Raw genomic sequence first — 15,359 nt, 5'->3', positions numbered from 1 at the left:
ATGCATGTTTTGCAGTTATGGTTTACTGACAGAATGTGTCAACTTTTGGTCTTTCAGATAGTAAACTGATATAGGCAATCATGCTGCTGCTTCTTTATCCTACTGCTGATCCACCCTCAGGAATACAGCATAAGTGATTCCTTGCTCAGAGAAATCTTACATGGCCCTTTCCACTAGGATTTCATGACTGAATCAAGGGGGCTTTAAGCAATTGCACAACAATCAGAGATCACTGGAGCTATATGTCTCTGTCTAATCTGTCTACACCCCAAAGCAGATTAAACACACAAAAAAGGAAACAGCTTTAACTGATTGTTATGTATACATTCAGTCAGTTTTTCACTTTGGTTTTACTTTTTTCCAGTTTCTGCCTTAGCTGCCTTCATGTGCACTGAAAAATTCTCTGTGTCTTACTTTATAGTCTTCAAGTTCCTGTTGCATACCAAGGGGTATCTTTGGCCGAAATTATCAGATCTATTTCTTCCACTAATACATGCTCCTTCACTGGAAATGAAAATAACAATGGTCAAAGTAGCATTTTTCTGACATTACAGAATCATTGGCATCTGTCAAATTATCTTTATCCTCTTCGTCTTCCCAAGTAGGAGAGAAAAGCAGCTGTACAGACCTACTCTGACTCCCTTGTAGAATAACCAGGACATTTAAAAATTCTCTATGAAGACACTAAGACAATAAAAAAGTCTAATTTATCTAACAGATCTAATATTTCTGTTTAATTTCCTTGAACTTGGAGTAATTGGTCTGTCACTGATTTCAACAGGACTTGGGACACAAGGTAACACATGGTGGGCTTGTACAAGCCAGATGGGTAAGCAAGAAGTCGTCATACTGGCAGATTTCATACCCAAGGCACACACAGTCTGTTCAGATGTTTTAAAACTACCAAGTTCACACAGTCCAGAGACTCAGTGAAAGGGTTAGAATAGTAATTCAAAGTGTTTTTTACATAAACTCATGCACATAATTACTCCCTTCATGCTTTGTAACTACAATACTTATAAATATTCTCACTTTATCTTTCACATTTATCACTTGCTATTGTGGCTTACTCTCAGGCTTCATATGGAAGAACATCTAACCTTTTTCACTCTATACACATTTACTTTAACAGTAAAAAATGCTGAAATACATAAGCTATACCAGACTTTCTAGCTTTGTACTTCCACAAACAAGAGTAAAACCTATTAAACTGCTTCTTCTACAGAGGTAAAGTCTATGGGCTTTCACAAAATCCACAATACTTCAGGATCTTACATGTCATATCTTACTTGCACAACATTTGCAACTCCAGGAGAAATTTGGGGAGTAGTATTGGAAGCGTTAATTAAAAACACAGTAAGCACATGTGTCAGTCAAGTATGCCCTCTGCTCTACAACACATTTAAATGTATGTCACCTTGACCTGCAATATACCACTGTAAAATTTTTTTGGTCAATATAAATCAAATGTACACTAATTTATTCAGTAAGTTTCCTAGCATCTGAATCAACATCAGAAATCTAACTAGTATTTATTATTCTGTTATTGACAAAGGGAGCATATTTAAATGATAACAAGAACACATGGGTGTCATTTCGAAGTTGAATTGTTCCCTAGGGACATCCTTAGTAAGCGTCTACATTTAAAGGTCATTCACTGCCAAATTATGAACAACTGTTGCATTTATTAGCACAGGCTCAATAGTTTGGAAGCTCATGTCATCAATTTAAACTGACAAAGAAATCTCATTGTCCACAAGGAAAACAGACATTTTCCTTATTCTGTGTTTCATCATTTTATGTATACCTCAAACTGGAACTGGAAGTGCAAGTTTACTCTGGTTTTGTTTTTTTTTTTGCAGGGGCTGGTGCTGGTGGAAAAAAGGCTTTCAAGGTTTTATATCAGAGGAAGAGTGTTTTAGTAAAGCTGAGCTCCTGAAACAAGGACTGAGAGTGCTTCCCATTTACTTTGTTGACAGAGCCCTATCTCAAGTGCTGCATTATAGACTTTTCCCTGATTTTTCTTTCTAATCCTTTATTTCCCTAAACCGATCTTTCACTAGTCTAGACCCCACCCTTTCTATTTCTTAATTTCTCTGTAGTTTTCCCTTTGAAGCTAGGGAGACGTTTCCAGTTTCTGTGGCAAGTCACTTCCACCCTCTTCCCAGAACTGCATACTGCTTCTACAGCTAGCTGGTGGCTGATGGGTCTCTGTCCATTCTGCTTCCCAATGCTGCCTAGCCATACCAAGGAGAAAAAGAAAATCATCTGAAACAACAGGTTTCAGAGAAAGCAAGCTGAAAATCAACAAGTTGGTAATGAGCTTCCTTAAAGGAAAGGACAAACACTGTCTTTGTGACTTTCCTTTCCAGGCAGTGAGAATACATAGTGGCAGGCTGAATCCAAGAACTGTATTCTGTTCTGCTGAAGAAAGGAACCAGAAACATGGAGATATCAGGAAAGAGTGTTTTTTTGGTAGCCATGCAGACCCACCATAGAGAGGAAGCAGTCCCCTTCCAGTCTCTCATTTCATGCAGGAGGTCACCACTACCACTGTTTCTAGCAAAGAAACTAGGACGACCATCACCACACTTCTCAAAAAACCCCTTCTTCAGCACTGTTTCTCTCCAATGGCCCCTGACAGTCACAGTGCAGAAGATACTCTCTGTAACCCTCTGGCAGGTTACTGGGCTGGTGGGCAGCCAGCATGTGAACAATATTCTACCTGCCCCAAGCTCCATCATCCTCTTCTGCAACTAATCAAATAATCTCTGATAGTTCCTTGTTTCAGCTACTCAAAGAAAACATTTTCATTCTAAGCAAGTTAGCACTTGTGGGAAAGAGAATAGTAAAATATCAACTGTGTAAAGCAGTACTCCTGTGTCGTGGCTTAACCCCAGCCAACAACTAAGCACCACACAGCTGCTCACTCACTTCCCCCACCACCCAGTGGGATGGGGGAGAGAATCAGGAAAAAAAAAAAAGCTAAAACTCATGGGTTGAGGTAAGAACAGTTTAATATAACAGAAAGGAAGAAAATAATAAAGGTAATAATAACACTAATAAAATGACAATAATAATAACAAAATAATTGGAATATACAAAACAAGTGATGCACACCAGAATTGCTCACCGCTTGCTGACCAATGCCCAGTTAGTTACTGAGCAGCGATCGCCCCAGGCAAACTCCCCCCAGCTTATATACTAGACAGGATGTCAGATGGTATGGAATACCCCTTTGGCCAGTTTGGCTCAGCTGCCCTGGCTGTGTCCCCTCCCAACTTCTTGTGCCCTTTCAGCCTTCCTGCTGGCTGGGCATAAGAAGCTGAAAAATCCGTGACTTCATCTGAACACTACATAACAATAACCAAAAACATTATTCTCATACTAAATCCAAAACAAAACACTATACAAGCTACTAGAAAAAAACAAAACACTATCCCAGCTCAAACCAGGACACTGTGATCCTGATCACTGTGACCAGTTACAGAATGGTTTGGGTTGGAAAGGGACCTATAAAAATCATCTAGTCCAACCCCTGCCACGGGCAGAGAAATCTTTCACTAGATCAGGTTGCTGATTAGATCCAACCTCACCTTTAGCACTTCCAGTGATAGGACATCTACCAATTCCCTAGGCAGCCTGTTCCAGGGTCTTACCACCCTCATCATAAAAAAATTCTTCCTTAGCTCCAATCAAATCTCCCATCTTTTAGTTTAAAACCATTGCCACTTCTCCTGTCACTACAGGCTCTATTAAAAAGTCTCTCTCCATCTTTCTTATAGGCCTCCTTTATATATCGAAAGGCCACAATAATGTCTCCCTGGAGCCTTCTCTTGTCCAGGCTGAAAAACTCCAACTCTCTCAGCCTGTCTTCGTAGGAGAGGTGCTCCAACCCTCTCATAATTTTTGTGGCCCTCCTCTGGACCTGCTCCAGCAGGTCCATGTCTTTCTTCTACTGAGGTCCCCAGAGCAGGATTCATTACTTCCAAGTGGGATCTCATGAGAGCAGAGTAGAGGGGAGAATCCCTCAACCTGCTGGCCACCCTTCTTTTGATGCAGCCCAGGATACGGTTGGCTTTCTGGGTTGCGAGCACACATTGCTGGCTCATGTCCAGCTTTTCATCCGCCGGTATACCCAAGTCCTTCTCTGCAGGGCCGCTCTCAATCCCTTCATCCCCCCAGCCTGTATTGATACAGGGGGTTGCCCTGACCCAGGTACAGGACCTTGTGCTTGGCCTTGTTGAACTTCATGAAGTTCACACAGGAGCACCTCTCAAGCCTGTCAAGGTCCCTCTGGATGGCATCCCATCCCTCTAGTGAATCAGCTGCACCACTCAGCTTGATGTCATCTGTATACTTGCTGAGGGTGCACTTGATCCCACTGTCTGTGTCACTGACAAAGATATTAAACAGTACTTGTCTCAATATGGACCTCTGAGGGACACTACTCATCACTGATCTCCATCTGGACGTTGAGCTGTTTACCACTACCCTCTGGATGTGACCATCCAACCAGTACCTCATCCACTGAACAGTCCATCCATCAAATCGATATCTCTCCAATTTAGAGAGAAGGATGTTGTGGGGGATCATGTCAAATGCCTTAGAGAAGTCCAGAGAGATGACATTTGTGGCTCTTCCATTGTCCCCTGATGTAGTTACTCCATCACAGAAGGCCACTAGGTTGGTCAGGCAAGACTTGCCTTTGGTGAAGCCATGCTGGCTGTCTTGAATTACCTCCCTGTCCTCTGTGTGCCTTAGCACAGCTTCCAGGAGAATCTGTTCCATGATATTCCCAGGCACAGAGGGGAGGCTGACAGGTCAGTAGTTTCCAGGGTCCTCCTTTCTACCCTTTTCAAAAACGGGTGCGATGTTTCCCTTTTTCCAGTCTCTGGGGACTTCACCTGACTGTCACAACTTTACAAATATCATGGAGAGTGGCTTGGCAACTGCATCTGCCAATTCCCTCAGAACTCTGGGATGCATCTTGTTGGGTCCCATAGACTTATGTATGTTCAGGTTCCTCAGGTGGTCCCGAACCTGATCTTCTCTTACAGTGGGAGGGACTTTGCTCCCCTAGTCCCCATCTTGAAGTCCATCCACTCAAGCAGTGTGGGAAGAGAGGTTGCCAGTGAAGACTGAGGCAAAGAAATTTTTAAGTACCTCAGCCTTCTCCTCATCCATTGTTACCAGTTTGTCAGTCATGTTCATCAGGCAGGTACACTTTCTCTGAGCTTTATCAGCATACTGTTTTAAATGTTAATACTATATATAAGCCTCATGATGCACAATACCTGAAATTGAATTATCTATATAATTTCATAGAAAAAAAACATACTTCACTGAGACCCACTGCACTATTCCAGGATTGTACCCACCCCCTTTGATTTGAAGGTTACATTTCGAAGAGATTCAATACTTCACAGTGTCACTTCCTCCGCTTATCTCAACTTTTCTAATTCATCAGATTCAGGTAGCACAGAACTGGTGAAACATCTACTCAATCACAAAGTCTCCAAGACCCTGCAACCCCCATATTTTATAGTGGTATCTACCAAAACCACATCTTCTGACTGTTAACCCTCACATAATGGGGTTCAAAAGAATGACAGCTGATGTGGTCTGGACACAGAAATATTCACAAGCTCCAACCGTCCATGTAAAATCACCTTTTTGTTCAATGCAAAATAATTCCTGTGTTACTGTTTCTTCTTAGGTAAATATCTCTGCCTACACAGTATCTTCCTAGCTAGTACAGAGCAATGGTAAGCTCTCATTAACCTCAGTTTTGCTGGAGGGAGGGCTTATAGTGTACTCATTTGCACTGACCATGAATTTTTATGCTTGGAACAATACTTATGCAAATTATTTGGCAATGTAACAAACTGACAATTACATTAGAATAAGCCTTGCTCATGCATAGTCCATAAACTCTTTAAAACATAAAGGAAATACACCATGTTATCAGAACAGACTTCCATACCCTCTCCCACAAGCATGCCTAACCCAGAGGAACTTTAGCTATGGCTTCTAGCAGTTTCGTGGTCAGGGAAATCCCTGAACTGATGCATCTGACAGCATAGAGCATGATAATTTTTGTACGGAATGTGGTATAGAACCCCTCTCATCTGATTGAAGAGGCAAAGTAATCACACTGGAACAACTACCATATTCTACTGAGGTACAGCAAGTTTCAGATACATGAGTTTGACTCACCACCAGTGACCAGAGAGGAACAGTGCTGTAATAACCAACAGGGTTGTAATAATAAAAAATTTTCACTTTCAAGATCATTTTCTTGAAAGACTTCTAGAAAGACACAGTTTCATTTCTGGTTTCTTTGAAACTTATATAGCTTAACATTTATAAAATTTAAAAACCCAAATCCTCTAGATAGCTGGATTCATTGACAGAATTACCATTAAAAGAAATAAAAAACACACTAAAAGCAAATACTAAAAACATATATTGCCACGAAAAATCCTATTTGTGTGATATGCACAGCTTAGAAATCACTCTGCCACCCAACTAGCCTGCTCAACTGGGACATGCTGGGATCAGTATGTGCTATTGTAACCACACTCAATCGGAATGTTTTGAAGCCAGTTTCATTCCCCAAAAGCACAAAGACATCCTGTAGGGGGCCACTTGCATTTAAGTTCAACTGAGGGGCAGAAACATTAATGCAGTTACACTCCCACATTAGCACATCTAAAGTGGTTTACAAAGCTTCTAAATACTTGCCAAGTACTGAGGACCAAAGAACATACAGCATTAGCATGAGCACTTGCCTCATGCAACTATGCCTACATGAATCAATCTTCTGACAGTTCTACAGGATTAGATTTTTTCCTGGTATTTCTTAACAGCTCAGAACTACTGAACGTTCAGATTTAATAGAAGAAGCTAGCTTTGAATATCCACCTTCAGTCAAATGCCTTGGGCTTTAGTCCAGAGCATCCCGTCTTCACCCAGCAACATGTGGAAAAGTGTTACAGCTCAACAAGTCCACTGGATGAGAAAACCACTGAGATCAGAAAAGACCTCTGAAAATTGTGTAGACTAATTTGTCTGCTCGAGCAGGGTCAGTCAGGCTGCCCAGGACCACGTCCAGTCAGGTTTCGAGAACCTCCAAAGATGGAGGCTTCGCCATTCTCTGGGCAACCTGTGCCAGTGCTTGACTACCTTCACGGTGACAGAAGAGTTCCGTCTTATGTTTAAATGGTATTCCCTGTATTTTGATGCGTGCCCACTGACGCTCGTCCTGTCAAGCGGGCACCACCGAGAAGAGCCTGGCTCCCTCTTCCTCACTCGCTCCATTCAGATTATTGTACATAGTGATGGGATCCCCCTGAGCCTTCTCTTCTCCAGGGTAAACAGTCTCAGCCCTCTCAGCCCTTCCTCACGGAAGAGATGCTCCGCTCCTTTCGCCATGCTTGGCCCTGCACTGGACTTGCTCCAACCTCTACGCTGGGGAGCCCAGACCTGGACCCAGCGCCCAAATGTGCCTCTCTCAGCAGGGCCGAGCGGCAAGGAAGCACTACCTCTCCCCACCCGCTGGCCACGCTGCATTAGCCGCCGTCGCAACCGCCACCGCTCCACGACACGAAGCTCGCGTGGGGCAGGAGACGCAGACCACCCCTCCTGCGCAGAAGGGGGCAGGGCAGGGCAGGGCAGGGCAGGGCAGGGCAGGGCTGGGCTGGGCTGGGCGGCCCCGCCCCGCGGGCCCCTCAGGCCGGCACCTGCACGGCGGCCCGGCCCCCGCCGCGGACCCGCTCGCCGCCGCCGCCGCCGCCAACACATCGCCCCCCCGAGGCGCGGGGGTCTCCCGCCCCGCCGCCCCTCACCGTGTAGCCCCGCTCCAGCTCGCTCTCCTCGTAGCGGAAGGAGGGGATGTACACCTCCATGGCGGGCCGGGGGCGCCGGCTCTCCCTCAGGGCCGCGGGCTCTCCGCCAGCAGCGCCGCCGCCGCCGCGGCCCTCGGCACGCAGCACGTAACGCCGCGCACGTGACGGCGACGGCGACGACGGCGGGGGCGGGGCGCGGCGCGGCCGCTGGGCTTCGGCCGCTGCGGCCCCTCCCCTGCCCCCCCCCCCCCCCCCCCCCCCCCAGCCCGAGCGCGGGCGCGGGGCCGGCGGGTCCCGCCTCCCACCGGCCGGGAAGGGGCGGGGCGGGGCGGGGGTGGAAACCCTCCGGGAGCGGGGGCGAGGGAACGGGGCCGGCCCCGCCGCCTTCCGCCGGGGAGAGCGGCTGCGCCCCCGTCACGGGGGGCTTGGTGGGTGGGGTGTGCGGCAGGAGGGGCGCAGGCATTTTCGAAACCGGGAGGGTGGGAGCACGCGCTCTGCTGTGCCAGGGCAGCAGCGTTGCTTTGGAGCGGAGGGAAACGGGAAACTCCCGCAGGGATGGATTTTCCCAGCCCTCAGTGCGGACGGCGGCCCGAACCACCAACAGGGCCTGCTTGGCCCACAGGCTCCCGTGCGAGAGAAGCTGCCTCTCAGTTCGTTACTTAGCAGAGCGAACCAGACCCTTTCAGCGAAGCGCAGATGCTTTCTAGCCATTGGGGAAATGAAATAAAACCTTCTTACTCCCCCAGATAAGCAGCTGTGTTGGTGACTTAAAGAGCAATGGAGGCAGCAACAGGAGGTGGAATACTAGATGCGTTTCGTAGGCAACGCTGTTGCACAGGGCAGCACTCCTGCCTCACGCAAATTTGCTGACCCCAAGCTTCAAACCGTCTGGAAGCCCTACAAAATGACAACAAACCACCCCTCTATTAATTAGATGGCAGTAACTTAAAACTCGCCTTGTAAGGTTTTCTGAATGCTGGAGACTTTCAGAGGCTAAATGGTTAAGATGTGCAACTGAACCATCTCTCGCAGATCTTTTAAAGAGTAGCTACCGTTATAATTCACGTGTATGCAGGGTTTGATTTTGCATAAGCAGAGTCAAGTATAAAAATATACCTCAAAAATGGAGAGAAAACAAATGATTACTTTTATCTGACCTCTGCGGTTACATTATCTCAGTGCTTCTAAGATCAGCTTCTTGAAACGTCTTCTGAAAACTAAATTACTTCCTTCTAGACTAGTAACATCAGGGGAAAAACATTACAAGCTCTTTTTTCCCTACATTTCGCTGACTTACTGCCAGCTAAATTTAGTTATCTTTTGCTCTAAGCAAAGACCTGTAAGTTAGAGAATTCAATACAAAATACAAGGCTTTTGACTAAAACCAAGAAGACTAAAGCAAACTAACAGTAGTTCACTTCGCTAAATGAAAGCAAAGTGCATAATAAAAAAATGACCTGGAATCAAAGCACGATAGTCCTCTGACATTTGTTTCTGCACAGTCCTGCTCCTCTGCCAGTGTCCTCAACTGCTGATGACCAGCAGGACAGTCCCAGCGCTGCTCTGTGGTAGCGGTGACAACAGCAAACAGATTTCCAGTGCCCGTGTGCTCTCACTGTAGGGACTACGTCCTTGGAACATGGTGATGACTGAAGGGAGTGAATAAGGAGTCCCATTTTCCCCCAAAGCATACTCTTGATAAATACATTACAAACATCCCAAGGAAAGACAGGCCATATAACAATCGTTTAATCAGTCTGGTAAGTGCGGGCATGCTACAGAATAATTATTGTGCCATCATTATTGTTAGTTTCTGGTTAAGATTCCAGTCTTTAACCTTAGTTTCTGTTCTTCCCCTAATACAAAATGGATGGGCAATTCTAATGACACCATTTATGCCATAATGCATTTATGCTGATGAGAAGCCAGCAGAAAATTGCATAGGGGCACTATTTGCGGTTGCTTGCAATCTCATAACCAGTTATTACAAAAAGCTACTTTTCTCCCTAAAATCATATAACCTATTAACAAAGAGAAGTTTGAGACATTAATCTGGTTTCAAATTCAATAGTACATAATGGAACTTTTGACTGTGCATCAGCCAAGAGGAACCAGGAAGATTACATGGTGAGCTGAATTCAAATACGTCGATATGTTTTGGAATGTTAAATACTTAATTTGCACAATACATCATGATTAGTTGGCTAATCTTTAAAGTTACATCTAAAGAAAAAATAGGATTTCTCCACATGGCTGGCCGGCCAAGGATTGTCTTTCTGTCTCATACTTTGAGGAACAAAAATTTAAGAAACATGAATTCATAAAACGCTATCAACGTGTTGAAAACCATCCAGGATTCCTGTTTTTGAAAGCTAATTGCACAAATAGTCCAATGATTCCCACAAACAACAAAGCAAGGAGAAGAGATTTTAAAAGTCGCTTGATTTGAACTAGTGTTACATGTATTAAAATCATGTCAGTAATCTTAAAGCAAAACTGTAAAGGGGTTGAGCTCTACTGGTAACAATTACATAGGCTGCCTTCAAATTCACCTGTTGAGCAGGCCCCAAAAGGTCCTCTAGGAACTCTAGGTATTTGCCTTCAATGCTGGTTTTTGTTACAGCTATCAGTATCTTGGGTTATATTATTAAGCTAACTTGATCCAGAATGTAAAATCAATGAGTAAATACACTCCAGTTTTAACTGTTACCTGTCATTAGACTCTAGCTTAACCTTCCATTAGAGAAGCTATGAATCATCACTGTTTAGAATCAGGTCCAATCAGTGAAGTATGCCACACTTAAATAATTGATTAAAATGTGGCATTTTCACAACCAAACTTTCAGACTACCTGATGAAAAATGAAACATATTTTTGAAAACAAAAAAACCCCAAACTCCCTCTTTGTTGGCCACTGCTGTTTTTCCTTTTTTTCCAAAGTTGTCACTGTGCAATTCCTCCTATAAGGTGGGATTCAGCATTCATTGTGCTGGAATGATTTGTGAGAGAGAAAAAGGAATGAACATAGGCAACTCTGAAAGATCAGTTTCCACTAATTGTCATGATTCAAGGACTTTCTGAACAGCTAGTTTCCAGAACAGAAGTAGGCAAAGAAATGCATATAAAAATTTTAATCGAAGTGATAAGTAAAGTACACATCAAAACAAGAGGTCAGATTAAAAAAAAAAAGGTAGTCCTTTTAAGTTCACAACCTCAGTTTGCTGATTTTTCAGTTCCTGCCAGAAAGACTTGCACCTCACCTCACTGCACTCGTACAGATGGTGGTCTCCTAAGTAAATAGTAGCAAAATTCAACATACTTGATAAAACTTTTGAGTAAAACAGCATTTGCTTTTTAAGGGGTTCATGTCTTCCTCATTCCTCTAAAAATTTAGTTGCATTTTTTTTTAAAGCAGTGTAGTTTTTTGTAAAACATCACAAAGCACTTTCATCAGCCAGTGAGTATAAGACCACTTGTAAAGAAGACAAGGCTGAATCTTAACCCCAGAAAGGTTAGTCAATTTTCTACATGAGTGCACAGAATCAAATAAAAACCTCAGTACTTCTAACAGCCACAACATTTGGAGCTGGTAAGTAGGTAGTTTCCTGAACAGCTCGAGTGTGTGTGCGCACATGGGTGGGTGGGGCAAAGGGGGAAAATTTATGTATTAGTACGATGTATGATAGCTGCAGGTTTTCATATGCTGCGGTGCACCTCTACGGTGCTGAGACCTCCCCTGGAAGTTCCACATCAGATGTGAGGCCAAGATAAAGCATTTCTTTTCTCATGGTCTGTGCGATCTTCCTTCCTTGTGCTCTTCTTATCTTGATCTCTCTAAGCCATAAATACATGGTTTACCTCAAGTCTTTTCTGGCCCTTCCATTTTCATTGCATATTTCTTTTACTTTAGTTTTCATACAAATATCCTCCTACAAGTATTCTGCCTAAGCTGCCTTGCATACTCTTTAAGACTCTCTTTCTTAATGACAGATTTTCTTAATGACAGAAAACAGATTTGGATTATTTTATATCCCTTCCCTATGTTAGTCATTTCCTTGCTGATATGGCAAAAAAAAAAAGTAGTGTTCAAGCGGTGAAGTTAAAAGTTATTGTACTTATTAGCAAGCTCACCCCCCATTCAACTATGGAAGACAAGAATTTTTTAAAAAAGGAAGAATCCCCTTAGCAGACAACAAGTAACACTGTGAACAACCTGAAACATTAGCTCCTTACATGTTTTAATATTGAACTTTTTTCCCTCACAGGTTGTCATGGACTCACTTTGCCAAAGATTCAAATTATTACACAGCCTGTTCTACTATAAAGTGGAACGACAGAGATAAAAAAACTTGGGTTTTTTCTTTTTCTTTAAGACAATCATTTCACTTACACATAATTTTAGTGGATGTTGGCTGTTCACTTAAATGCATAGTGATGAGCCAGCAGCTCATCTCCACCAGAATTTGAAAGAAACTGATGTATCTGGGGCATGAATTCCAGAGATGCCGGAACAAAAACTCCCATATGAGGCATTCAGAGGGGAATATCTTAGGAGAGGTAAAAGGAGGAATAATTGATAGGGAAGCAGAATATTCCATTTTAAAAGGGACAGTGACTAAAGAATCAGAGACTTATTGCAGACTGAATGTGAGTTTAAGAAAGAGGGAACAAATGTCTTCAATTTGAGACACATTATGTCATATATTTTTAATTCAAAAAGCACCATGGACATGACGGATACAAGAATGGGGATGATTTAAAATTGTTGTAAACATCTACAGAGGTTATTTTAACCTAAAAACTAAACTAGACTTCAGTAGCACCTTGTCTTTTATACAGTATTCCAAAAGTACTTCACCATTTTGCAAACATTCATTTTGTTCATGCTATGATTCTTCAGTGATACACTGGCTTGTTGTTTCAGAGAAACACTTAAACTTGCTACAAGATCCTGTAGTGAGCTCCACAGAGAAAACAGTTCAGCAACGCCTCCATTCACTTGGTTTGACAAACATCTGCTAATATGGATGCTAATTGTACTAGGAAAGACAATAAGCAAACCTCCAGTCTTCATAATGTAGGGGAATATACACAAAATAAATTAACACATGCTTGAAACAGCAAGAGTCCTACGCTAGCCTAATGTGACAGCTGATCTGGGTCTTCTTTTCAAAAAATCACTTGTGATGCAAAAAAACCTACAAATTTTTTGTATTAGCAACCCTCTGTGACACTGAACTCCAGAAAGGCTATTATCCTTTTGTTCTTCAACAGCCTTCTCGTTTTAAGAAACAACAAAACCTACCCAACTCATTTTCAGTTGTCTAGTATAGACAAAGAAAGTCACGCTAATCCCTGCTAGGAGACTAATGTAAAAGCTATTTCCCACTCTCTCATCACAGAGAGAAGAAATCTGATCCATAATTCAACTGAATTACAATCCTGCTAGAAGAAAAAAAAAAAAATAATAAAAAATCGACAGCTAAGAAAGTTAGATAAAATACTTAAAGAAAAAAGATCATGAAAGTTTATCTTTACCCATTTTGAGCTCTGCATGTCCAAATTGAGTCTTTAATTCTGGAAGTACCCACTTTCACTCTCACTGGAATAAATCTGAAGTTTAATGTTGAGCTGTTGGTCAATTTTCATTTGCACCCAGCAAGCCAAAGTCAAGTGTATCGTAACACTTAGCAGACTGTTATGCCTAGATCCATTTCTTCATCATAAACCTATTGCATACTTGAGCTTTGCAAAAAACAGTTACAAGCTAAATGACTTAAACACTAATGCACAAGGTATTACAAGCTTAAGGTTTTAGCATTTCACCATTTAAAAAGATGCTTGATAAAGGGTTGATAAATGTTTTTAAAAAATAACAAGTTTCTGTACTAGTTTCCTCAAAAACTCCTAGAAATACTGAGTCAACAGAACTCTGTACAGAAACAATAGGAGACTCTAAGCTGGAAAGTTTACACTAGTTTCATTGCATAAGTCAGTGTATGATCTTCCAGCTGAATTTAGGTTTCCATTCTGTTCAGAATTAGTATTGGGAGTTTTGTTATGCTTGACCACAAACAATCCAAATTCATGGGCTTATCCTACAGTCTTAGATTAGCTGAAAGCAACAGGTTCTCTTATATTTTATATGATCGACATTTATCTAAAATTTGTTAATATTAGTACTTTCCACCAATATTAACACATGCCATTTACAAGCTCAGTATGTCATTAAACTGTAAGGGAGACACATCCTATGTTAAGATGGTATATTTCAGAAAGATGTTTAGCTACTCTGATTTCTTAAAAAGATATAACTGGTCCCTGCAAATGTGTTTTCTACTCAAGAAGATCCAAGTAGAGCGCTAGCTCTTACAACTAGCTTACAACACTCAGCTGAATTACCTACTTTTCTTACTCCCCAATTACCAGAATTATTGCAAGATTTTTTTTTCTTTTTGTATCCTGAGACCACTGAGGAAATTTATCAGTCCAGTAGGACATCAGTATTTGACCATGCTGGTGATCTTAGCCCTTCAGAAGCTCTGTAAAACACTGGAAGAGATTTTGGTTTATGCCTGTCTGTTGTCCAAGCATCAGTCTTTTGACCCTATGAGTATTAACACATTACAGTTTACCAAAGCAGTGATAACTGCAGGTGAAAAGAATACCTGTAATGAAGAGATTCAGAATTAAAAAAACAGAATAATTTACCACACATACTTTTTTGTGGATCTTTAGTACCATCTCCAGCATTCTTTACTAAATGTTGTTCCTGCCTTTGATATAATCTCAATTTGTTTTAAATGCTACTTCTAAGAACACCAGTAAATATCTACAGACACAAACCCAGAGTGTTCAATGTTTCACAAGGTACATCCCTTTATTATTGTAATCACAAAAACATGATTTTTGTACAGGAATGTTTAAGTGAACATTAATCAATGCAATTAAATTTGTTTCATAAAGATCAGGTAAACATACTACAGAACATTGTATTGTAAAGAAAAAAATATCAGCTTTCTGGCCTTGCAGTGCACATTTTAGTGCAAGTATTAAGACACAATAGTGTTCAATTCAGCAATGTATTGCAGAACATCATGCCACAGTCCACTTCAAAGAGGGTCAGGACATGCAGCTTGTTAATAAAATGCTGTAGTATATAAAAAAGCCACATGTTAATTCATAAAATATATAGTGGTTTATTTGGATGATTTAAAGTGATTTCACTGTGGAATTTAGTTTTATCCAGGACAAACATCCAGAGTGTCTTGTCATTTGGAATATTCTTCTTTTAGGCGATGGCTTTGGCTTCAGGTAGGAATGCCTCCCAGTATTTTATTAGCTTGAAGAGAAGGGAAAACCACTCATTATTAAGTACTAAATGTTGGAAAAGGAAACATATATACCTTCTTCCTCTTGTGGTAAACTTGTGTCCACCGGACAAAGTGAGAACATAGGTGCTTCATATTACCCATTTACATTATTACATAATGCAAGAAAAAATACAAG

General features: G+C 42.0%; 2 protein-coding genes across 2 annotated transcripts in view; both read right to left on the bottom strand.

Moving 5' to 3' along the window:
• The window catches only part of SNX24 (sorting nexin 24), a 95,015-nt gene extending 87,039 nt beyond the window's left edge, over positions 1–7,976 (bottom strand). The window contains exon 1 of the mRNA XM_049795899.1: positions 7,851–7,976. Within this exon, the coding sequence (XP_049651856.1) occupies positions 7,851–7,910 (60 nt within the window). The 5' untranslated portion in view covers positions 7,911–7,976. The remainder of the gene's footprint in view (positions 1–7,850) is intronic.
• Positions 7,977–14,704: 6,728 nt separating this feature from the next.
• SNX2 (sorting nexin 2) overlaps positions 14,705–15,359 on the bottom strand; it is a 36,697-nt gene continuing 36,042 nt past the window's right edge. Inside the window, exon 15 of the mRNA XM_049795201.1 lies at positions 14,705–15,192. Within this exon, the coding sequence (XP_049651158.1) occupies positions 15,142–15,192 (51 nt within the window). The 3' untranslated portion in view covers positions 14,705–15,141. The remainder of the gene's footprint in view (positions 15,193–15,359) is intronic.

This window comes from Accipiter gentilis, chromosome Z (genome assembly GCF_929443795.1).
Source record: "Accipiter gentilis chromosome Z, bAccGen1.1, whole genome shotgun sequence".
NCBI lineage: Eukaryota > Metazoa > Chordata > Aves > Accipitriformes > Accipitridae > Astur > Astur gentilis.
The sequence above is the reverse complement of the archived record's forward strand: the minus strand, read 5'-3'. Positions and strand labels throughout refer to the sequence as shown.